This window comes from Hemitrygon akajei, chromosome 24 (genome assembly GCF_048418815.1).
Source record: "Hemitrygon akajei chromosome 24, sHemAka1.3, whole genome shotgun sequence".
Lineage (NCBI taxonomy): Eukaryota > Metazoa > Chordata > Chondrichthyes > Myliobatiformes > Dasyatidae > Hemitrygon > Hemitrygon akajei.
Window position 1 is genome coordinate 18,442,721 of NC_133147.1, and position 24,452 is coordinate 18,467,172.

Sequence of the window (24,452 nt, forward strand, 5' to 3'; positions counted from 1 at the left end):
TTATGTGCCTCAAACATCATGTTTCTTTATTCACAAGAGAAATGGTATATATTTCAGCATTTCCTCACTGACCAGGAACCTCTCGTCACAGTTCATAAAATTCCACAGCTGAAAGATACAAAGTATAATATACTCTAAATTAAATTAATGTTCTAATTAGGAATGAACGGCCCAATGACTCATGAGGTCTGAAGTGAATGTCAGCAACACTGAGCAAGTCATAGTTAAATTTAAAAAATGAATAGGTTGGCAATACACAAAAACCAAACAGCAATTCAAAAATCTAGTCATTTACATTAACACACTACTAATGTTGACACACCTAGTTCATAATTCCATCTTTTTAATTGTCCATTTACAACAGCTGCAGTCTCAATCTACAATGATTATTTTCCAAAGATATTAGATTTCAAGATAATGAAAAATCAAAATAAATTCTAAACATCTGTCTTGGCAATCCTGGCTTATTTTAAATACAAAACAATCTCCAAAAAGTGACTGATCATTTAACTCAACCGGCTGACTTGATAGTTCTGCAGTTCTATTTCAGTAAATTTATTAAAACTAATCCGCCAATCCTCCAGGTTCGGGGGTTCAGCTCAGGGCCCACAACCCTGACTGGTAAAACAAAATTGTTATGGAAACAGCAATCAAGAATCGCTGCTACATCTGAGTGCAACAGCGTTCCTGACTTGGGTGAATGACAGTAGAGAAACCCGAGAGGAAGTTACGGACACAAGGAACACCACCAGAGATGGAAGATCTACATTGCTGCCCTAAACATCAGTTGTGTAACAGGCAAGAGATTTCAGTGTATTTATTAAAACTAAGTTTGTAAAGAAACTTGCATTTATGTAGCATGGATAACCAAATCAACCAATGGTACAAATCTGAAGCAAAGTGGCTGTTGTGAAGTAATGCAGAAGGCAATTTGCGGAGAGTCAGCATCACAGTGCAATGAATTAAGTGACCAGATCATGTTCAAGGGATAAATTCTGCCAGGATGATAGAAATTGCAATCCCTTCTTGGAATAATGCAGAGGGATCCCTTACATTTACCTGCAGTGCTTCATCTTGGCTTAATGTCTCATTGGAAAGATTCGATCTCTAGGAGTGTATCATTGACCACAGGAGTGATGGCCTAGATTGAATTCTTGGCATCATACACCAATTTTTAAACCACTATCTATATTTAAAAGTTAATTTAAAAAATGGAAAAAACATACTTCTCAGCTACACAAATCACCAGAAAAATGCACACAAAAAGCTGGAGGAACTCAGCAGGACAGGCAGATTCTACGGAAAAGAGTAAACATTCGACATTTCAGGCAGAGACCCTTCATCAGGTCTGGAAAGGAAGGGGAGAGGTCAGAGTAAGAAGGTGGGGGAAGGGAGGAAGTTGTACAAGGTGGCAGGTGATAGGTGAAACCGGGAGAAGGGGAAGGCGTGAAGCAAAGAGCTGGGAAGTTGTTTGGTGAAAGAGATAAAGGGCTGGAGAAGGGGGAATCTGATAGGAGAGGACAGAAGACCAAGGAAGAAAGAGAAGGGGGGGAGGAGCACCAAAAGAAGTTGATGGGCAGGTAAATACTCCAAAATTAACCCACTATTTCTCAACTCAAAAGGCACATTGGTGACAGCTTAGATATTTTAAATACAAAGAACTGTGGGTAATACTACATATTCAGCACACACCAATGTAGGTAATTTTTACAGAGGAATTTGTTTCCCAAAAAAAATCGAGTAGTTTTAATTTCATGATTGATCACTTTAGAATAAACACAAGTACAATGGCCCCACTTTACAAAAACAGACTACAAAGCCCATAAAACATTACCTGTCTTTAGACCGAACTTTTCTTTAAAATGATTTGAAAAATAGCGTTCCAGCTATTAAATGTCAATAGCATTCTGCAACTAGTACACATCATTCTCAAATATAATCACACATGATTAAAATGGGCAAGGCTGGAATAGTGTAAAATAGTTATGATGTATCAAGTAACCAGAGAAAATCATTAAAAAGGGAAAATAGTGTGATATGGTACAACATCTTGCAAACTTGAAAAAGGATCTAGTGCTTTCCTGGCGTATACGCCAAATAAACTCCTCTCGGGCTTCCTGCTGAATAGGTGATGATGGCAGAGTCTGTCATTGAAACATTGGTTAAAATTGATACTTGTACCTGGCAGGAAACCTGAGAAGAGTTTATTCATCTTGCAAACTTACATCTACAGTGTAAATTTGCTATTCGAGTGTTGCAGTTTTTCCCCCAGAGCAGTCACATTAGCTAAAAAAAATTTGTAGTCTGAATGTTAATCAATGACCTAATTCTGCAGTGTACAGGAAACATTACTTATTTACTTCTCTTATTTTTAACTAAACTTAGAACAAATTATAAAATAGTGAAACGCCTCATCTATTACCCTAACCTAGACATGAAAACAAAGCACACATGGCAGAAAAATAGTTTATGTGACTTTAGTCTAACAAAGTGGCAATGCCAAATGTATTTTACACTGAAATACAGGTTAGAAGTAAAAAGCAATAACAGTATATGTTGGAAAGGCCAAACCTATTACACAAATGTACAAACATCTGTACAAAGCTTGTAAAAATTTTTGGGCATATTAACAAAATTAAAAGAAAGCCCCTCTTGGTCCTTAAATCCTAGGTGACTTTATTTCATTTTTATATATAAAAAAACTGGTTATCAAATAAGCAATGACGGAGTAGGCTTCTTGCCAGGCCAAGCTTCCTTGGCATATTTCTTTTTCTTCGGTTCATTAACAGATTCTGCATTGAACACGCCTGGGTTTGAAACGGGGTTTATAGTCACAGATGCTGGTACCACAGCTGGTGCCAAGTCCACTTCGGGAGCAGGATTTGGGAATGGCATAGGCAGTCCTCCTATCATAGCCGTGCCCATTGTATTGCCGTGTAGCTGAGATGCAGAGTCGCCACTAGTTGGAGGGAGGCCACCATATAAACCAGCATTGAATGGGAAATTCTGTATACGCCTAGCAACTCCATCTTCCAAACCCAGTGAACTGGGGCTTTCTGTCTTCTTCTTCTGTAAGTTTCAAAAGAAAACATAATTAGCCTTTGATAAATTTCAAAACGATATTTCACAGTACTGAAGAAATCATGATAATAGGAAGGCTAACTACTGTGGTTAAACAATTAGTTATGTGACAATGATGTGAATAAGGAAAAGCATTAACTTACTGATGCTTAAAGAGCAAGCAGTTTAATAAGTAACATTTGGTACCTCAAGGAACGATGTAATACGTACTTATTTATAGGTGTTCCAAAAATACAACAGCATTCTGATATGTCTATCCATGGCCTCCTCTACTGTCAAAATGAATCCAAACTCAGGTTGGAGGAACAACACCTTATATACCGGCTGGGTAGCCTCCAACCTGATGGCATGAACATTGACTTCTCTAACTTCCGTTAATGCCCCTCCTTACCCCATCCCTGACATATTTAGTTGTTTGCCTGTTCTCCATCTCCCTCTGGTGCTCCCCCCCACCTCCTTTCTTTCTCCTGAGGCCTCCCGTCCCATGATCCTTTCCCTTCTCCAGCTCTGTATCACTTTCGCCAATCACCTTTCCAGCTCTTAGCTTCATCCCACCCACCTCCGGTCTTCTCCTATCATTTCGCATTTCCCCCTCCCCCCACTACTTTCAAATCTCTTACTATCTTTCCTTTTGGTTAGTCCTGACGAAGGGTCTCGGTCTGAAACATCGACAGCGCTTCTCCCTATAGATGCTGCCTGGCCTGCTGTGTTCCACCAGCATTTTGTGTGTGTTGTTGACAGTATTTTACAATTCTAGTTAATTATACAATCTAAATATAGTAACTTTTCTCAGGTGAGAGAACAGTGTTTTGGTGACAGAGCCCTACAGAGGTGAGGAGAGAGGATAAAGGTGCAGATTTGGGGAAGGACAGTCACGAAAAGTGTTGGCGTCAGAGGCCTAACCTCAGCTGCAAATAAAAGGAGGGCAGGCTCAAGCAGAGCAGCCATTGTCAGAGTTAAGCTTTGGCTTAACAGGCGAAGGCACAGTTAAGAGGCAACCCTTTTTCTTCTTTGGTATAGTCAAGATGGAATGCTCCTCCTGTCAAATGTGGGAATACGGGATACCCGACGGTTTCCCTAATGACTACATCTGCGGAAACGCACCCAACTTTAGCACCTGACTGACCGGGTCAAGGGGTTGAAACTGGAGTTGGATGTATTCAGGATCATTCGTACCATCTATTATATCACATGACCAGACAGGATTTATTAAAAATCATTACTCACATTTTAATATACGTCGGTTATTGAATGTGATATATTCACCATCCAAAAAAATATCAGTGTATATTATCCTTAGATGCAGAAAAAGCCTTTGATAGGATTGAGTGGAATTATCTTTTTAAGACCTTAGAAAAGTTTAATTTTGGGCCTAATTTTATTCATTGGGTTAAATTAATCTACTTGTCTCCTAACGCTCAGGTTATTACTAACTCCCAAATTTCTAAGCCCTTTAAGTTACAGCGGGGAACTAGACAAGGTTGTCCTCTTAGTCCTTTACTTTTTGCTTTAGCTATAGAACCCTTAGCAATAGCACTTCGAGAATCTAAGGACATTTCTGGTATACTAAGGGAAGGTATGTCTCATAAAACTTCATTATACGCTGATGATATTTAACTTTTTATCTCTAACACTGAAACTTCTTTGCCTTTGGTTCTTTCTTTAATCTCCCAGTTTAGTTCTTTTTCAGGATATAAGCTGAACCTACATAAAAGTGAGCTATTTCCTTTAAATGACCTAATGTCATCAAATGCCAAATTTCCGTTCAAAGTTGTTACAAGTCAATTTACATATCTAGGTGTAACAATTACTAAAAAATTCAAGAATTTATTCAAAGAAAACTCAAACCCCTTATTGAATTTTGTGAAAAAGATGCTTTCTAAATGGTTCCCTCTTTCTTTATCCCTAATTGGCCGAATTAATTCGATTAAAATGAAGATTCTTCCTAAATTTTTATATCTTTTTCAGGCTTTACCTATTTTTATTCCTAAGACGTACTTTGATTCTTTAGATTCAATTTTAACCTCTTATATTTGGAATAATAAACAAGCTCGTTTAAGTAAAGTTTACTTATGAAGAAATAAAGAGATGGGTGGACTAGCCCTACCCAATTTTAGGTTTTACTATTGGGCTGCCAATATAAGGAATATTACTTTCTGGTCCTATTATATTTATCGTAAAGATTGCCCATCATGGGTCTCCTTAGAAGTTAATTCTATAAAAAATTCCTCTATTGTCTCTCTTCTTGGATCATACTCTTCTTTTTCAGCAAATAAAACAACAGATAACATAATTTAAAGAGCAAACACGAGGAAATCTGCAGATTTAGCGAATTTTTCATTATCATCTCCCATTCTCCTTAATTTTTTTTTATCCCTTCCATGACTGATAAATTCTTTAAAGATTGGGATGAACTAGGTATTAAGTGTTTTTGGGACCTGTTTATCTCAGGATCTCTTGCTTCATTTGACCAGTTGTCAAATAAATTTGCACTCCCAAAAACACATTTTTACAGATACCTTCAAATTAGAGATTTTCTACGTTTCCAATTAGCTACTTTTCCTATAGGTCCTGATAAAAATTTACTGGATGATCTTTTAAATTTAAAACCTTTTGTTAATGGTTCTATTACCGGTATCTATAACTTGTTGATTCTAGACAAGACTTTTTAGATAAAAGAAAAAAAGTTTGGGAGGATGACCTAATTTGTCAGATTTCTGATGATAGATGGAATAAAATTCTTATACGGGTTAATAAATCATCTTTCTGTGCTCGTCATTCTCTTCTACAATTTAAAGTGGTTCATAGAGCTTACATTTCTAAACAGAAACTCTCCAGTTTTTACCCGAATGTTTCTCCACTTTGTAATAAATGCAACTCTGCTGATGCCTCTTTAATTCATATGTTTTGGTTTTGCCCTACAATTGAAAAGTTTTGGCGGGAAGTATTTCATACCTTCTCTCAACTTTTTAGGGTCCAATTTGACTCAAATCCCCTTACTGCCTTGTTTGGTATTACTGCAAATGAAGATATAACTTTAAATACTCCTAACCTAGTTTTAGTTTTTCCCTCTCTTTTAGCAAGAAGAGCAATCTTGCTTAAATGGAAGGAGTCTAACCCTCCTACACATCTTCAATGGCTACGTGATATTATGTCTTATTTAAATTTAGAAAAGATCCGCTGCTCAGTCTTAAATTCAAAACAATCTTTTTATTATACTTGGGGACCTTTCCTAAATTACTTTTCCAATTTATGAAGTTTAACAGTGCACAGACTTTTATGTATATTTTTATCTTCTCTTCTTAAGTGAATATGTTTTTTTTTCTAATTATCCATTATCATCCATCAGCTTTTTTCTTTGGTAGTTGATAGGTGGTTGACTTTTTTTTATATAAAAAATTTCTTTTATGATGGATGACATCTTTAAATTTTTGATTACAGAGTGGTATACCTTTATGTGTTATGCTATAACATTTCGATCAATTTTATCACAATATATGAATGTACACAAGTTGCACATGTGTTATGTGTTGCACTCTGTAAATCTTGAATAAAAAGAAAAAGAAAGGATCATTCGGAGGCTGAAGATTTAAGGACGAGACTTTTGAAGAGGTGGTGACATGCAAAGTACAGGCTTCGGACAGTAGAAGGGTGACCATCCGGAGAGGTAAAGGGATTAAGAAGTCAGTGCAGGGTTCCTGTGTGGCCACTCCCTTCAGCAACAAGTATACCCCTTTGGATGCTGCTTGGAGGAGGACCCATCAGATTATGGCCGCAGCAGCTGCCAGGCTGGCTCTGATCTGAGGCTCGACAAGAACGGGTAAAGTCAGGCAAAGTGGTAGTTATAGGGGACTCAATAGTTAGGAGGACAGAAAGAGTTCTGTGGCTGCAAAAGAGACTCCGAGCAGCTACAGGATATTCTCAAGGGGGAGGGGGAGCAGCCGGAGGTTGTGGTGCATATTGGCACCCACGACATAGGCAGAAAAGAGGATGACTGACACAGTGAGCATATAGAGTTAAGAAAGAGGCTGAAGAGAAGGACCTCTAAGGTTGTAATCTCTGGATTACTCCCTATGCCACGGATTAGTGCAGGTAGAAATCAGGGGACAGCACAAATGAATGAGTAGCTACGGAGATGGTACACGGGACAGGGTTTCAAGTTTTTGGATCATTGGTATCTTTTTTAGGGAAGGAGTGACCTGTACAAGAGAGATGGATTGCACCTGAACTGGAGGGGAACCAATATTCTGGCTGGGAGGTTAGCTGATGCTACTTGGAAGATTTTAAACCAGCTTTGAAGGGGGCTGGGAACTGGAGCTTCAGGTCAGTAAAGACCGGACCAGAAGGTAGACGTCAAGGTGGATGAAATCAAAGTAACAGGTACGATGGTTCGGAGAGTTTAAAGTGTGTTTGTTTTAATGCAAAGTGTATTATGGGTAATGGTGAACTTAGCGCATGGATCAGTACATGGAACTACAATGTTGTACCCATTACTGAAGCTTGGTTGAGAGAGGGCTAGAAATGGTGATTAATGTACCAGGTTTTTAAAGTTTTAGAAAAGTCAAGTCAACTTTTATTGTCATTTCGACCATAACTGCTGGTACAGTGCATAGTTAAAATGAGACAATGTTTTTCAGGACCATGGTTTACATGACACAGTACAAAAAACTAGACTGAACTATGTAATAAAAAAAACAGAGAAAGCTATACTAGACTACAGACCTACACTGGACTGCATAAAATGCACGAAAACAGTGCAGATATTACAATAAATAACTAACAGGACAGTAGGGCAAGGTGTCAGTCCAGGCTTCGGGTATTGAGGAGTCTGATAGCTTGGGGGAAGAAACTGTTATATAGTCTGGTCGTAAGAGCCCAAATGCTTCGGAGTCTTTTCCCAGACGGCAGGAGGGAGAAGAGATTGTATGAGAGGTGCATACAAGAGGAGGTAAAAGAGGGGGTGGAGTTGCACTATCATTCGGGGCAGTATCATAGCTGCACTCAGGGGAGACACAATGGAGGGGTCAGACACTGAGTCCAAGGGTGCAATCACATTGATGGGATTGTACTACAGATCCCTAATAGCCTCCAGTACATTGAGAAACAGATTAAGGAAATGTGCAAAAATAACAGGGTTGTTGTGTTGTTGTCATGGGGGGGGGGGGGGGAAGAGGGTGGGTGGCAGAATTTCAACTTCCTTAATATACACTGGGACCTTCTTAGTGCAAAGGGTTTAGATGGGGCTGAATTTGTTAAGTGTATCCAGCAGGTCTTTGTGAATTAATATGTGGACGGTCCAATGACAGGAGAAGCCATACTAGACCGGGTGTTGGGTAATGAGTCTGGCCGATGGGCTTAACAGCTAGGGAACAGGAACCACAACTCCTTATGTTTCAGAATAGCTACATATAAGGATAGGTATGGTCCTTGTGGGAGAGTTTTAAATTGGAGTAGGGCAAATTACGAGGGCCTTGGGTAGGAACTAAGAATTACTAATTGGGAACACCTTTTCTCTGGCACGTCCACATCAAACATGTTTAAAGATCAACTGCAGAGTATAGGAAAGGTATGTTCCTGTTAGGACAGGGATAGAAAGATAAGAGAATCTTGGATGGCCAGAGAGGCGATGAATTTAGTCTAGAAGTAAAAGGGAAAGTATGTGAAGTTTCGGAAGTCAGGATCAATCAAGGTATGAGGAGTATAAAGAACCTAAAAAAAGAATCAAAGAAGGGAATTAGGAAAGCCGGGAGGGACCATGATCCTTAATCCTACCCCTGGCAAGTAGGATTAAAGTGAATCCTAAACCATTCTATACATACATCAAGGGTAAAATAATAACTAGGGAAAGGGTGGGACCGCTCAAGGGTAACATTTGCTTGGATGCAGAGAATGTGAGTGAGGTATTTAATGAGAACTTTGCTTCAGTACTTACCAAGGAAAACGATATGGAGGACAAAGAGATCAGTGCTGACTTCATAAATACGTCTAGGGAGTTTAGAGGTCAAGCAGGACGTGGTGTTGAGCCTCCTTAGGAGGCAAGAGACAAGATTGCTGGGCCCTTGACCACTATCTTTTAGTCCTCTCTAGCTGCAGGCGAGGTCTTGTAAGACTGGCGAAAGGTTAACCCTGTACCTCTATTTAAGAGGCATACAGGGAAAATCTGGCGAGTCCCACGTCAGTTGTAGGGAAACTGCTGGAGAAAATTCTCAGGGATAGGACGTGAGCATTTGGAAACCCATGACCTAATTAAGGAGAGCCAGCATGGCTTTGTGCATGGCAGGTCATGCCTTCCAAATGGATCGAGTTTTTGACAAGGTGAGAGAGAGATTGATGAGGGTAGGGCAGTGGATATTGTCTAGATGGACTTCAGTAAGGCGTTTGACAAAATCCTTCAAGGGACGTTAATCCAGAAGATTAAGTTGCATGGGATCTGCAGCGGATTGGCTGTTTGGATTCAGAACTGGCTTGCGCATAGAAGACAGAGGGTAGTGGTTGAAGGGACTTGTTCAAGCTGGAGGTCTGTAATTAGTGGTTTTCTGCAGGGATCTGTCCTGGGACCTCCGCTGTTTGTGATGCATATAAATGACCTGGATGAAAATGTAGATGGGTGGGTTAGTAAGTTTGCGGATGATACCAAGATTGGTGGAGTTGGGGACAGTGTAGAAAACTGGCAAAGAATACAGTGCGATATAGATCAGTTGCAGGTATGGGCAGAGAAAAGGCAGATGGAGTTTAACCCAGATAAATGTGAGGTGTTGCACTCTGGTAGAGCAAATGCAGGGAGACAGTACATTGTTAAAGGCAAGGTCCTTAACAGTGTTGTTGAGCAGAGAGATCTTGGGATCCAAGTTCATAGGTTCTTTAAAGTGTCTACACAGGTCAATAAGGTGGTTAAGAAGGCCTATGGAATGCTTGCTTTTATTAGTTGAGGAATCGAATTCAAAAGTCAAGAGGTTATGTTGCAACTTTATAAAACTCTGGTTAGGCCACACCTGGAGTACTGCTGGACGTTGAGGCTTTGGAGAGGGTGCAGAAGAGGTTTACCAGGATGCAGCCTGGTTTACTATCACGGGAGGCTGGATAAACTTGGTTTGTTTTCTCTGGAGCAGTGGAGGCTGAGGGCAGATTTGGTGGAGGTTTACAAGATTATGAGAGGCATACATATAGTGGACAGAGAGTATCTGTTTCCCAGGGCTGAAATGTCTAACACCAGAGGGCATGCAGTGAAGATGAAAGGGGTGAGGTTCAAGGGGGATATGAGAGCTAAGTTTTTTTTACTCAGAGTGGTGGATGCCTGGAATGGTGGTAGGGGCAAATACATTAGAGGCTTTTTGGATAGACACATGGATGTAAGGATATGGATAATGTGAAGATAGGAGGGATTAGTGTTTGGGTGCTTTTGATTTCCTTTTTAGCTGATTCAGTACAACACTATGGGTCGAATGGCCTGTTCTTGTGCCGTGCTCTTTTTTGTTCCATGCTATAAAAAAAATGAACACAACTACAGCTATGAGGCCTCTCAAAGTCCAACCTTTCGTCCCCGTCATGAGAGGTGGAAATGTGCAGAGCTCTAGTGACGGTGTATAGGCCAATCCCCTGTGCAATGGATATAATGGATGACAGAAACATTGATGAACCGACCTCAGAGGACGATGGAGATGAGAGGACATTGTTGGCTGATGCTCCACTAGGAGCTAAAGACCAAGCAAGCAAGCTTGGGTGTACAAATGGATATTGATCAGCAGGGTCAACTTTATCATAACTAATCAGAAACAGTGAGTTAATTTATAAACTCATTGCTGTCTGACAAAACTTACAACAAACCATGCATTCATTGGCTGATTTACCTTGAGTGGAACTACAGCTGTTTGAACCATGTTTCTGAAGCGACCAACTGAAGGATCAACATCCTCTGCAAAAGGGATGAGGATAGGAAAGAAAATTTATTAGTTTAAGACATTTGAAGAAAAAAAACTTGACCAATTTAGGATCACTCTAAAGGGGCTTCACAATTTCCTCTTGTAGTCACTTTAGTCACAAAAATGCCAGTTTGTCCAGAAGGCGTTGAGGATCATTGACATGAATACAAACTTATTGAAAACGTGCTTCAAGAATTAACAGCTTATAATGTTACATTTTCCTCTACATCAGATCGGTATTAAAATGTTAAAGCTGATTAGTTTACTGTATTGACAAATGTGCATTTCACAAAATGCCACTTCTAGACAATAACCCTGTGTGTAAGGCATATTAGCTATATGCATATGCCATAGCAACAAATTATTTAGATCTAGGAATCATAAATATAAATGAAACCTTTACAAGTGACAGCTATAACCAATAATGAAGATGTGAAACAAAATACAAAATCATTAAATTAAGTTGAATGACAATGGTACAGTACTTTAGTCGGAAAAAATAGGACCATATGCAAATTGTGGTTAATATGACCACATCACAAAAACACCACGCAAGTACAATTTTCTCTGGAGATGTATAGATGAATTGCAGAAAAATATTTAGAATCACATTTTACACCACAATGCATTGTGTATAATTTGTGGTTATCATATCTAAAAAGGATATCAAGTTAAAGGAGAAAGTTAAAAGGAAATTTTACATGGGATGATGAAAGAACAGAGGAAAGTGCAGGAAGCAGACTGCTGCTCTTTTCTCTAGGCAAGTGAAGCTTGAGAGAGTTCAGATCTACTAGCCACGATCAAAAAGTCATTGATAGATCAACTAAGGAATTCTGAACTTTTGGCCAGAATGTTTAGAATGTGAAGCAAACTACCAAAAGGACAAATTGAGGTGAAAGGAGGAATGATTAAGTGATTTAGAAAGGAATGTTTTGATTGCATTAGGTGAAGAAGTAAAATGAACTTGACATTAACAATGTAAACAGTGATACTTCTGCATATACTATGCACTACCTCACAAATTTAATATAAAAACATCAAGTTGCTTCATGTCTTGCTGAAGATATCCAAGATAATACATTTTGCTAGTTGAGGGCATCTTCACAACAATATCAAGCTGGAGTAGTCCACAAGCCCACAGTTGGCACGATCGTCTAAGCTGTGTACTTTGTATGTCAAATACCCAACGTGTATGTTATTTCATGTGACAGAAATGGAGAAAGTAAAAGATGGGAATACCTGGGTTTATTATTTCTTCATCGTCACTGAATGACACCCTGAAGCTTTTCCTTTTACGTTTTGGTCTCTGTATTTCCAAATTCCCCTCTTCAATTGTCAGCGTTGATATTCTTTTGTTATGAGCTGTATTGAATTCTGTCAGATTCTAAGTTAAGAAAAAAGTTCAAGTTCGAAGTAAATTTATTATCAAAGCATGTATACATTATACAGCCTTGAGATTCATCTCCTTACAGGCAGCCACAAAACAAGAACCCATAAAAAAACCTGGAAAAAACCCAATGTGCAGAGTGACAGAGAGAAAAATAATCACGCAAACAATAAAAGTAAGCAAATAGCAGTTAGAATGGAAGTAAGCCTGCCGACATGAAGCCCAGAGAGCAGCTGGAGAAGGCCCACAGCCTCAGCCTCAATTCAGCACACAGCAGAGTAAATGTCACGGAGCCTGTAGACACGAAGCCCGGAGCAGACTCACAGCCTCAGCTCAGCACGTAGTGGAGTAAACAGTCATTCTAATTTAGAAATTATTTCTTTAAATTTCAATAACCAATAACTTAAAACTGACAGAAGCATCAATTGAAACTCATAGATTACTAAATGTGTACCAATACTACTGTCAGAAAATAACCCTTAAGCAATGCAGAAATCTAACTGATAAACCAACATGAATTTTTTCTAATATTCCAACAGAGAGAGGTAGACTAAACTTTGGGAACTGCATGCCATTTTGCTATAATTTGAAATTATTGCTTAAGAAGTTGTAGTTCTTTATGTCCACATTACATAGAGCATTATATTACCTTATTAAGTCATGGTCACCAGGCATGCATACAATTAAATAACTTTGTACCCAAATCAATAAGAATCCATTGATGGCATTGAATAATATAACTATATGGATTTGAAAACTGATTTATTTCCTTTAACTAGTACTAATCAATACCGCTCAGCAGAAGAAACATTGAATCAGGACTCACATCAAGTTCCGTTTCCTCTTCAGGCAAACCCAACAAGCCCTTTAGTTCATCATCTTCCACAGCATTTTCATCACCCTTTACCGCGGAGGGCATTGTCTGTGGTTTTTCGCGTAGTGTGTACGCTCGTGTTGAGGCTCCAAATGACAGCGTGGAGTCTATGGGAACTTGCTGGGGTTTGTGGGGTTCTAAACGAATGCGCCCCAGATATGTACCGTGAGCTGCAACATAAGTGCATATGCAAACCTATTTAGTTCTTGATGCAGAAATAAATTTGATTGGTCAAATGCCAAATCACTTTGAAGCAAATTATTTTGTAGCCTATTTTTGTTATTAGGTAGGAAAGGAGGGTTGGAAAGGGGAAGAGAAAAAGATGATACAACTCATTCCATTTAGGTAATACAGTGGATTCCGGTTAATTGGGCCATCAGTAAATCAGGGCAGCCACTTACTTGATATAAATCCTAAAGAACAAAAACTAATTGAGAAAACAGCCAAGATTCCCTTCGCTTATTCGGGACAGGAGACTGTTGCCGAACAGCTTCTAACTAGCATCAGTTGAGTGGACTTGTGCGGCTGTTAAGACACAACACTATACTTCAAGTGAAGTTTTTAAATAGCGTCAGTGACGTGTGATTGTCTTCAAAAATCAGTGATTTTTGTCACTGATGTTGATGAGAAATAGCAGTAGACAATTCAGAATGGTTTTGCTCACTGCAATTTCAAGCATTCAGACTTGGGAGATGCCATAAACAGCCAGTGGTGAAAATGAAACGACTTCACTATTTCAACAAGTTAGGAACTGCTAAGAATGTGAAGATACCGACAACCATCTTGAATGTTACAATGAAAATGAAGATATGGAGGGTGCAATCATCAACAGCATTGTATGAAGGCAGTCTGTTATCTACACATGGTGTCTGTGCTGATTTTGTTCATTACAGTCAAAAGAACATGACACAGTTGAATTCTTCTGTCGATAAGTATTAGGTACTAATACACATTTTTATAGTAGTATTTGTAGTATTTTAATTAGTTCTTTCATTTAAATGCATAATTTGTTAATCAGTTTGTATTTCTTATATACCTTTTTAACTATTTCCATGAAACTTCGGCAGCCACTTAATTGGGACAAAACATACTGTGTCCCAATTAACCAGAATCCTCTGTAGTTAGTTTAAAAAATTAAAAACCTTTTCAATAAATACAATAATTTGTTTTCACTATTTATCCAGCAGAATTTACCACTGTGCCTCCCTAGTTATGAGCCAGGTATCTGTTCTCTATCTGCACTGTATTCTGTGTTGTGTGTTTTTTGTGGTAACTAGACACATGAGTGGGAGTGTGGTTAAAGCGAAGGGAATAAGTTACGTCTTCATGCTTTGTTCTTTACAGTCTGTAGTAGCTGGGGCTGCTGGATGTCATATCTTTTACTGACCGCTCAGTAATGCTTAATTCCACTTAGCTTGCACTTAAGTTTCATCGCTTAGATGCGACTATAAGACAGAGGAGCAGAATTAAGTCATTCAGCCCATCGAGTCTGCTCTGCCATTTCGTCATGGTTAATCCCAGATCATACTCAACCCCAGACACTCTGCCTTCTTGCCATATCCTTTGATGCCCTGACCAATCAGGAAGCGATCAACTTCTGCCTTAAATATACCCACAGACTTGGCCTCCACCATAGTCTGTGGCAGAGCATTCCACAGATACACTAATCTCTGCCTGAAAAAGTTCCTCCTTACCTGTTCTAAAAGGTTGCTCCTCATTTTTGAGGCTGTGTCCTCTAGTTCTGGATACCCCCATCACAGGAAACATCATCTCCACATCCACATCCTACCTAGTCCCGTCAACATTCAGTAGGTTTCAATGAGATCCCCCTGCATTCTTCTAAATTCCAGGGAGTACAGGCCCACAGCCGCCAAACGCCGCTTAATATGTTAACCCCTTCATTCCCGAAATCATCCTCGTGAACCTCCTCTGGACTCTCTCCAATGACAATACATCCTTTTTGAGTTATGGGGCTCAAAACCATTGACAATACTCCAAGTGCAGGCTGACTAGTGCCTTATAAAGCCTCAGCATTATCTCCTCGCTTTTATATTCTATTCCCCTTGAAATAAATGCCAACATTGCATTTGCCTTCTTTACCATAGATTCAACCTGTAAATTAATCTCATGGAAATCTTGCACGAGGACTCCTAAATCCCCTTGCACCCCTGATGTTTGAATTTTCTCCCCATTTAGATAATAGTCTGCACTATTATTACTTTTACCAAAATGCGTTATCACACATTTCCCAACACCGTATTCCATCTGCCACTTTTTTGCCCATTCTTCCAATTTGTCCTGCTGCAATACCTACCCCTCTACCTATCTTCGTATAATCTGCAAACTTTGCCACAAAGCCATCAATTCCATTATCTAAATCACTGACAATCAATGTGAAAAGTAGTGGTCCCAATACAGACCCCTAAGATTGTATGTTTGCTAATTTTTAGTAAAGGATTGAATGCTTATCCTCGACTTTTGGAGCAATCATCACAGGAAAGAGGCCATGTCATGCAAGTATAACAAAACCATGGGGGCTCCAGCAGCAGTAATTGTTTTGGTTTGCTTTGGCCATCACAAGCTTAACAGTACGGCGCAGGAGCAGACCCTATGGCCCACCATAATGCCACAATCACCAGACACCTACCAGTTGCTGCTTAAAAAAAACCTGCTCCACATACCTTCCTTAATCTTTCCCTCCTAACTTTAAAGCTACAACCTTGAATATTTGAGATTTTTACTCTAGGAAAAAGATTGATCACTTAAACCTATACCCTCAATTTTATATCCATCACCCCATCCACCTCCAATGTTGCAGAGAAAATAATCTGATTTTTTTCTGACCTTTCCTTATAGCTCAAATTCTCAAATATATGAAACATTTTAATGAATTTCTCCTGCACTTCTTCCTCTAATGTGGTGACCAGAACTGTACACATACTCTAAATATTGTCTAACCTAAGATTTCTACATCTTATGCAAATGCAATTACCAAATACACATACATCAGCTAGGGGGAAAAAAAGACTTAGTGGTCAAGGCTGTATTACAAAAAAGTGCAGTAAAAGCAACGACAGGACAACATTCCCCACAAATTCCCACCTGTGAGGGTCATGTTTTTTGACTTCTCCAGTGCGTTCAACACTATCCGCCCTGCTCTGCTGGGTGAGAAGCTGACAGTGATGCAGGTGGATGCTTCCCTGGTGTCATGGATTATTGATTACCTGACTGGCAGACCACAGTATGTGCACTTGCAACACTGTGTGTCAGACAGAGTGGTCAGCAGCACTGGGGCTCCACAGGGGACTGTCCTGTCTCCCTTTCTCTTTACCATCTACACCTCGGACTTCAACTACTGTACAGAGTCTTGCCATCTTCAGAAGTTTTCTGATGACTCTGCCATAGTTGGATGCATCAGCAAGGGAGATGAGGCTGAGTACAGGGCTACGGTGGGAAACTTTGTCACATGGTGCGAGCAGAATCATCTGCAGCTTAATGTGAAAAAGACTAAGGAGCTGGTGGTGGACCTGAGAAGGGCTAAGGCACCGGTGACCACTGTTTCCATCCAAGGGGTCAGTGTGGACATGGTGGAGGATTACAAATACCTGGAGATACGAATGGACAATAAACTGGACTGGTCAAAGAACACTGAGGCTGTCTATAAGAAGGGTCAGAGCCGTCTCTACTTCCTGAGGAGACTGAGGTCCTTTAACATCTGCTGGACGATGCTGAGGATGTTCTACGAGTCTGTGGTGGCCAGTGCTATCATGTTTGCTGTTGTGTGCTGGGGCAGCAGGCTGAGAATAGCAGACACCAACAGAATCAACAAACTCACTCGTAAGGCCAGTGATGTTGTTGGGGTGGAACTGGACTCTCTGACGGTGGTGTCTGAAAAGAGGATGCTGTCCAAGTTGCATGCCATTTTGGACAATGACTCCCATCCACTCCATAATGCACTGGTTAGGCACAGGAGTACATTCAGCCAGAGACTCATTCCACCGAGATGTAACACTGAGCGACATCGGAAGTCATTCCTGCCTGTGGCCATCAAACTTTACAACTCCTCCCTCGGAGTGTCAGACACCCTGAGCCAATAGGCTGGTCCTGGACTTACTTCCACTTGGCATGATTAACTTATTATTATTTATTTATGGTTTTATATTGCTATATTTCTACATTACACTTGGTTGGTGCGGCTGTAACGAAACCCAATTTCCCTTGGGATCAATAAAGTATGTCTGTCTGTCTGTCAAATTTTACAATTTGAGGGCAGCTGCAGCTGACTTTGGATTATGAGATGGAATTTTTGAACCAGTACATGGAAGGAAATGTTGCACAATATAAAAGCAAGATATGTTTTTTGAGAAGAATTTTGAAAATATTGTGGAAGGACAGAGTAACAAATAAGGAAGTGTTGCAAAAAGTTGGAATAAGAAGACAGCTGACATCATCAATCAGGTAATGACAGCTGGAATTTCCGGGACATGTGCTGAGGAAAGGGAAGCTCGAGCATCTGGCAGTGACAGGAAAAATTGAGGGAAGGAAAGGACGCAATTGACAGTGCATGACATTCATGAGTTACATCAAGGGATGGACAGGCAAAAGTTTTGAAGCACTTATTAGAAATTCTCAGATTAAAGACAGATGGAAGACCATGAAGGCCTACGTTTTATGACACGACATATAATGATGATGATGTGGAGAAGGATGGTTACTGCCAGATACTCAGGGACAGCAAGGAGAACTAATAGTAAAATGATTGTACAGTGGCAATTATATAAAGCAGGTAAAACAGCATGACCAGACAACACATTCACTGGAGTATTTCTGATCACCTTTGATGCAAATTCTTTCCTAAAATCATAACTAACACTATATTTTAAATATCACACACCTCTAGTTTCAAGACGTAACTGTTCAAAATGATATGAACATGCTAAATTTTCCTTTCTAAATTATCATCGACCCATACTGAAACACTAAAATTGTCCTCTGAATGTACTTGAGCTGTTTGCCTGTTGGAATGAACATGTGTTTTAAGGGTTTGAATGTATAGGGCTGAGCAAAAGGAACTACTGGGTCTGCAGATGTTGGAAAATGCATCTGTGGTTCATTGATTTCTTGTTTCAAAAGATGTATTGTTCCAGCAAATGCTATGATCTGCACAAAATATTTCAAAGCAGCACTTGAAAAGATTATAAAGTGGAAACTAATGGTTAGAGCAACAATCATTATGCATCAGGGAGTATTAAGGTGGTGTGGTGGAGATACATCTCTGCCATAGGAGGTGTAAGGCACTCCTCTCTGCTAGCCTGCAGATCACCTTTGGGCAAGGTGTAGCACCTGCTTAGCACCCTGATCAGGGTCACGTGAAACCATGGGAGCAGGTAGTGGATGGTCGTATGAGCAGCTGGCGCATACCACAAGTCCTGGTTATGCGACCACCGACACCAGGCAATCTCTAAACCTGTCTTGTAAAGACACTGCCCAGAAGGTGGCAATGGCAAGCTACTTTTCTGGAAAAATTTGCCCAAAACAATCACGGTCATGGATAGACCATGATCGCCTGTCATACAGCACGGCACTTAATGATGATGATGCAAGATGGAGGTGGTAAGATTGTGTAAAATTTCTTCATATCTTTTAAGCTTGAAGGGACATTTTAAAGGAACACTGTGTTGCAGGCAGAAAAAAAACATATAATCTAGATATGTGGTCTTCAAAGTAGTAAAAACACAAATCTGAATCTGCAAAACATTTCCTTTGTCCTAGCAATCATGCTTAACCACTTGTGGGCAGCACTTAAAAATATTTCTTGTAAGTTATTCCACAAACATAAAATCTTATCCTGTTCCTAACAAATAAAGGTTCAAAATTATTAACAGTAAATCCACAATATCTTGACAAAGGGTCATCTTACCAGAGACAGGTGTCAAGATTTGAAAAAATCTAGTGGCAATTCAGAAGCTTTAATTAATGGCTGAGGATTCTTATAAAGATTTTCACTGGCCTATTTTATTAAAACCACATCTTTACTCCTTCCTCATGGCACCGTAAATTTTGTCCCTGTGAATAATGATGTCTTATGAGTTTTGTAGTTCAATTAATTACTTATCATTTGCTAGTGTGTTAAGGTCATACATAATCTCATTCTACTTGGGTGCTATAGCACTGAGAGAGGCTCCAACTGTAGATACTACTGACACTGTTATATGGTTGGAAAGAACTGTGCAGTTTGAATGGTTGATGGTTGGGTTGAGTTGTTTCTTGATTTTAGCAATCTATTTGCAAACATTTCATCACCGTACAAGGAGACATCAACAATGTGCTGTTCATTTGTGGAATACTATCCACGAGGTCTACGTACATCAACTGGCTGTGAGGCAGCATGACCGACTCTCCCTAGTCTCTACCCGTGAAGATAGAGAGGGGCACAAATTTGACTGGGCACCAGCGAAAAGTCATAGCGCAAGTGAACATGCGGCATGCAAGAGAATTCCTAGAAGCATGATTTTCCACAAACAACTCTGTAAACAAACACGAAGACCTTGATCCTACTTACAAGCCAATGCGGGCACAAAATTACAGAACATAACGCGTGGTGTACCACACAACCAATCAGCGACGAGACCCCCTCGCTACATCACAATTGAGTTTCTGTAATGATGGCCAATCAGCAGATTGATAAGAATATAAAGGCCAAGCATTCGGAGGACACGCCACAAATGTACAGGGCACTGATGATGTCTCCTCGTAAGGTGACACAAATAGATAGCCAAGATTGGAGAACAATTCAACTGAACTGGGGAGGGGAACAAACATTGTTCTGATTTTTCAAATGTAGACAAAAGCTAGCATAATAGGATGCTGGATTACCGTATGGTTTAAAGCTTAATTTGTGTGATCTTAGTATGCATATTACTCAAATTTACCTCTATGCTGTAATGCAGCCTCTAAATTGTGAATTCTAGAGTTCTTTAAAGGTAAACACTACAAACATTTTCCACAACATAATTTCATATAACACTTACTACTGTTCAGATCTATGATGAAAACTCTCTTCAAATGTTTGTGATAGACTAATGCAGCGTGGATTCTTGAACAGGACTGGTGGTCAATGGTAAAATCACATATGTCAGGATTCCTTCCAAAGAGGTAATATTTTTTCTCATCAATGATGAGTTTCTGCAAGAAAAGTAACAATGCATGTTAAAATTTGAGATATTTAAACTTTTTTTTGTGTTTAACCCTCCCAGATCTGCTCACAAAGATTACAGTACATGGTAAACTTAGTTTTATTTGTTCAGGCTGTAAATTAGACTATTATATATAATTTTTTAAAAAAAAGTTTAGTAGGCAAGGATTTCGAGGCTTCAATGTTTCTATCGTTCTATGGTTTTTTTTTGTTTCGTGGATATCTGTGAAGAGGACGAATTTCAGGTTGGACACTGTATACATACTCCGATATTAAATGCACTTTGAAATTTTGAAACTTGACCCACACCTTATCTTCACGTCTCCTGGGATCCTGACAGTTGCAGGTACCTTCAGCAGATGCTCAGCTGCTAGCATTTGTCTGTTCAGCAAGACACGGCAGGCCACAAGCAGCAAGTAGGCTGCAGAGGGAGGAAACCAAGGTCCTGTCTGCTGACCTCTGAGGGCCTGACAACCTGTAGTGTCAGAAGGCCTACATGTTTTACTGAAATGACTAAATGCATTTAAAACTACATTCAGGTTAAGTTAGAAATACCAAAATTAATCAAATCAAAATGCAAAACCCAGCTACTCACCTTTTAGCTGAAGGTCAACAATCCAATTCAGATGAATGATGCATAAATTGTGACTTTCCAAAGCCAAGAGGCCAGATGGAAAGTGCATCTGATCCCTCAGCTCAGTACATTATTGAATCGCCACTGAATTTGCAGTCTAGACTAGATCGAGATTTCATATCTGCCATTCTCTGACCTCCCTGGGTTCTAAATTCCCATGCTACATTGTACAAACATGCATGTATAAAACATGCTGACAATTGCACTGCAGTTGTATAGCACTGCAACAGCTAGTAATTCTTTATGAGAGAGCCAGCTAGTCCTCTGCATTTTATTACTTTAAACCTTGAAATGTCTTCTAATTTCAAATTTCTGATATTAGCAGAGCATTTGTCGGGAGAATAACAATTTTACAGAAGCTTCTGAAAACCAGTGGGTTTAAAAAAAGTTCATCAACTGGCAATAAGGAAGGGATACGCTGAAAGCCAAGAATTCTGAACTCGATGGATTGCACATCTTCCAAGAGGACCACAAACTTGTTGTTGGGTTTAGAGGCTTGTGTGCCTCAATGACCCGGACAGCTATGCTGGCTGGAGGTAGGGCTTCCTGCTTTCGCTACTAGTAGGGTCACCCATGCCAAATAGGTCAAAGGGCAGGGGCCAGACTAAGAGCGGACCACTGGTCCTCCAGGTTCAGAAGTTTAGCTCAGGGATAACAACCCTGATTGGTAAAACAAGATTGTTATGGAAACAGCAAAGAAGAATCCTTCTACACCTGAACGTGATGGTATTCCTGAGTCTCCACTGGGGGATTGCCTGACTGATAGTAGTGAAAACTGAGAGGAAGCTACTGATATGATGAAGGAAGCCCCAAACACCACTAGAAGTGAAGGACCTTCATTGCTGCCCTAAACATCAGCGGCGTAACAGGCAGTAAATAAGGACTGAAAATCTCACGAATCCCTCATTGATTAAAAAACAGCGAGATATGCGTTACTGCATTAAAAATCAGTGTCCTGCATTTGAAGTTTTACATTCTAATACTTCCCCTCTTCACTAAATCTTATCTCCCCTCCCAACCCTTTTTGGAGTTCAAATACTTTTCCCTGTATTGAATGAGTCAAATACTTGTCCATAATTTGCTTATTTTTAAAAATATATTTTGCTAATATTTAAGAAACGAAACCACTGGTTCCTATATATATATATATATATATATATATATATATATATATCAAGGTCACTGCTGACAATTATCAATTTTATTTTCCGCACTTCGTTGGATGAAAATTTTGAGCTCTTCCAAAATAAAAACACAGAACATTCATAGATGTTCCATTCCAGTAATTCTGTATAAATAACAAACTACAGTTCTTTTAATAAATGTGCCTTTGAGTTATATCTCATGGTCTTTCTCCATACGCTGAGTTAATATTCTCCAGGCTTACTTTGATTTAGCACCAATTGGACCCAACCATCATGGATTGTCTCAAGCATCGATCAGAGCTGTGACATTGATGGCCAGGTTAGTATCTGGTGCATTATCATTTCTAAACACAAAATTTTCTTTCAGATCCTGGCAAGCAGAAAAATATTTCCAGAAACAGGTAAAAAAGAAGAACAAATGATCTTCATAACAAAAGGGTTCATGCAGTGACCCTTTTTCAAAGGATAACTTTTAAAGTCTTTCACAGAATAGTCATAAAAAAGATATAAAAGTAGAGACTGAGATATTTGCAAGGCTAACCCAAGATAAAGATGGGGTTTAAGGTAGAATTTAAAAGACACTTTGGAAGTAGAGATACCGACAGTATACTTAAGGCAGGGGTTCCCAACCTTTTTTTAACGCCATGGTCTAATAGCATTAAAGGGTCTGTGGACCCCAGGTTGGAAACCTCTGACTTAAGAGGTGAACTTTTAAGTATAATAAGACGTGTGGTTGTATTTTAATGATATCCTACATATGCTCCTACTTTGTATGTGCGAAGACTAGGCCTCAAGCTTTGGTGTTGCTTGTCATAGCCATCAGGAGAGTGTGGCATCCTCTCTGGAGTTGGTGCTGCCCCTCAGTGTTCGCCCAGCATTAGAAAAGCTTTAACGTGGTCGACTGCCGATTTCTGTGGCATGAGTCTGGCTGTATCTTACTGATACCTTTATGTGCTTGCTATCTTGTACATGCTATGTGTGCTTTGTGCTGTGTGTGACTGTCGATATTGTGGTTTGTATCTTGGCCCCAGAGTAAAGCTATCTTATTTGGCTGTAGTCATGTATGGCTGAATGACAATTAAGCTTGAATTGAATCGATAAAAGCATTGGGGAGTATCTAGAGGGGTGTGAGATCATAGATCAAAGAGGAATTTAAATTTCCAGAGCATTGCTCATATTAGTTTAAAATGAAAGTAGGAACAGTGAATGTCAGACAGTGATTTAAAATGGCATTTTAACCTGCTCAAACATTCATCTAGATTCCTCAAATATTTCTAAACAGTTAAACAGAGATTCACAAATTACAGTTCAAATCAGGATGGATTCAGCATTTTAGGCATAGCAATCACCAGACAATCTCAGCCATCGTAACTAATATAATTGCTGTGGCATGTGTGTTAAGGAATTATACACAGAACAAAATCTACAAGGAATTACAAATGTTCACCTCGACAAGCTTGTCCCCTTTCACAACATCCAAATGAAGTCCCGGTGGAGGCTTCCCTCCCCTGGAATTTAAAACAAGATGTCAAGTTACAACGTTTTGTCCAAAATCTATAAAATTTTCAAATTCAAAATCAATTTTTTACGACTGCAGGCAAAACCTTACAAGAAAGAAATATAGGTATCGAGTTCACTACTGTATAAAATCTCTGCGAGCAAAGGCATTGAACCCACCATGTAGCAGAATTAGCCAACCAGGTTGAAGCTAGATCCTAACTATCAACTTAAGCTATTTTGTTTCCTTGAAACAAATTAGAGCTTTCAAACCTTGGAGTTGTTACATTTCTTGTATCCTCTGTAGCATTAATCAAAATTCATTCCACTTAAAAGTCCCCATCAATAGACTAACCTCCCTGAACAAATGGGAAATCAAATTCTTTATAGCCAATGCACTGTATTTACGTGGCAAAGTGTGGAAGATAGGCACACATTGTATATTAGTTCTAGTCCAATAAGATCATTGGAGGTAAAGTTTGTATTGTATTGAGGGGAATGAGATGAGAATTGGTGCAGAGTCACAGCTTTGCTTATTTCAATCAGGATTAAGATTGGCTATTCACTGAGGGACATCAGTTTGTATCTTACTGTGAAGTAAATGGAGAGTGGTGATGTATTAAATTTGAGGAATCTTCGATAATTCAGGAGATTTTAGTTCTGACGAAAGGGTCTCTGAACTGAGATTTCAACTGTCTTTGTAAAGGTGCTGCCTGACCT

General features: G+C 39.4%; 1 protein-coding gene and 1 non-coding gene across 4 annotated transcripts in view; both read right to left on the reverse strand.

Annotated features, from left to right (window-relative positions):
* Window positions 1-326: 326 nt before the first annotated feature.
* Window positions 327-24,452, reverse strand: part of ppp1r8a (protein phosphatase 1, regulatory subunit 8a) — a 46,056-nt gene continuing 21,930 nt past the window's right edge. Inside the window, exons 1-7 of one of the 3 annotated variants that reach the window (XM_073028472.1) lie at window positions 23,683-23,728; window positions 20,766-20,931; window positions 20,293-20,446; window positions 13,214-13,431; window positions 12,240-12,384; window positions 10,929-10,993; window positions 327-3,069 (exon numbers count right to left, since the gene is read on the reverse strand). In XM_073028472.1, the coding sequence (XP_072884573.1) occupies window positions 2,710-3,069; window positions 10,929-10,993; window positions 12,240-12,384; window positions 13,214-13,306 (663 nt within the window). In that variant the 5' untranslated portion in view covers window positions 13,307-13,431; window positions 20,293-20,446; window positions 20,766-20,931; window positions 23,683-23,728 and the 3' untranslated portion in view covers window positions 327-2,709. Of the gene's footprint in view, window positions 3,070-10,928; window positions 10,994-12,239; window positions 12,385-13,213; window positions 13,432-20,292; window positions 20,447-20,765; window positions 20,932-23,682; window positions 23,744-24,452 lie in introns of those variants that run through there. The other 2 variants (XM_073028470.1, XM_073028471.1) reach the window with 2 other exon arrangements.
* On the reverse strand, window positions 22,411-22,571 carry LOC140716104 (small Cajal body-specific RNA 1). The gene has a single exon (XR_012096248.1).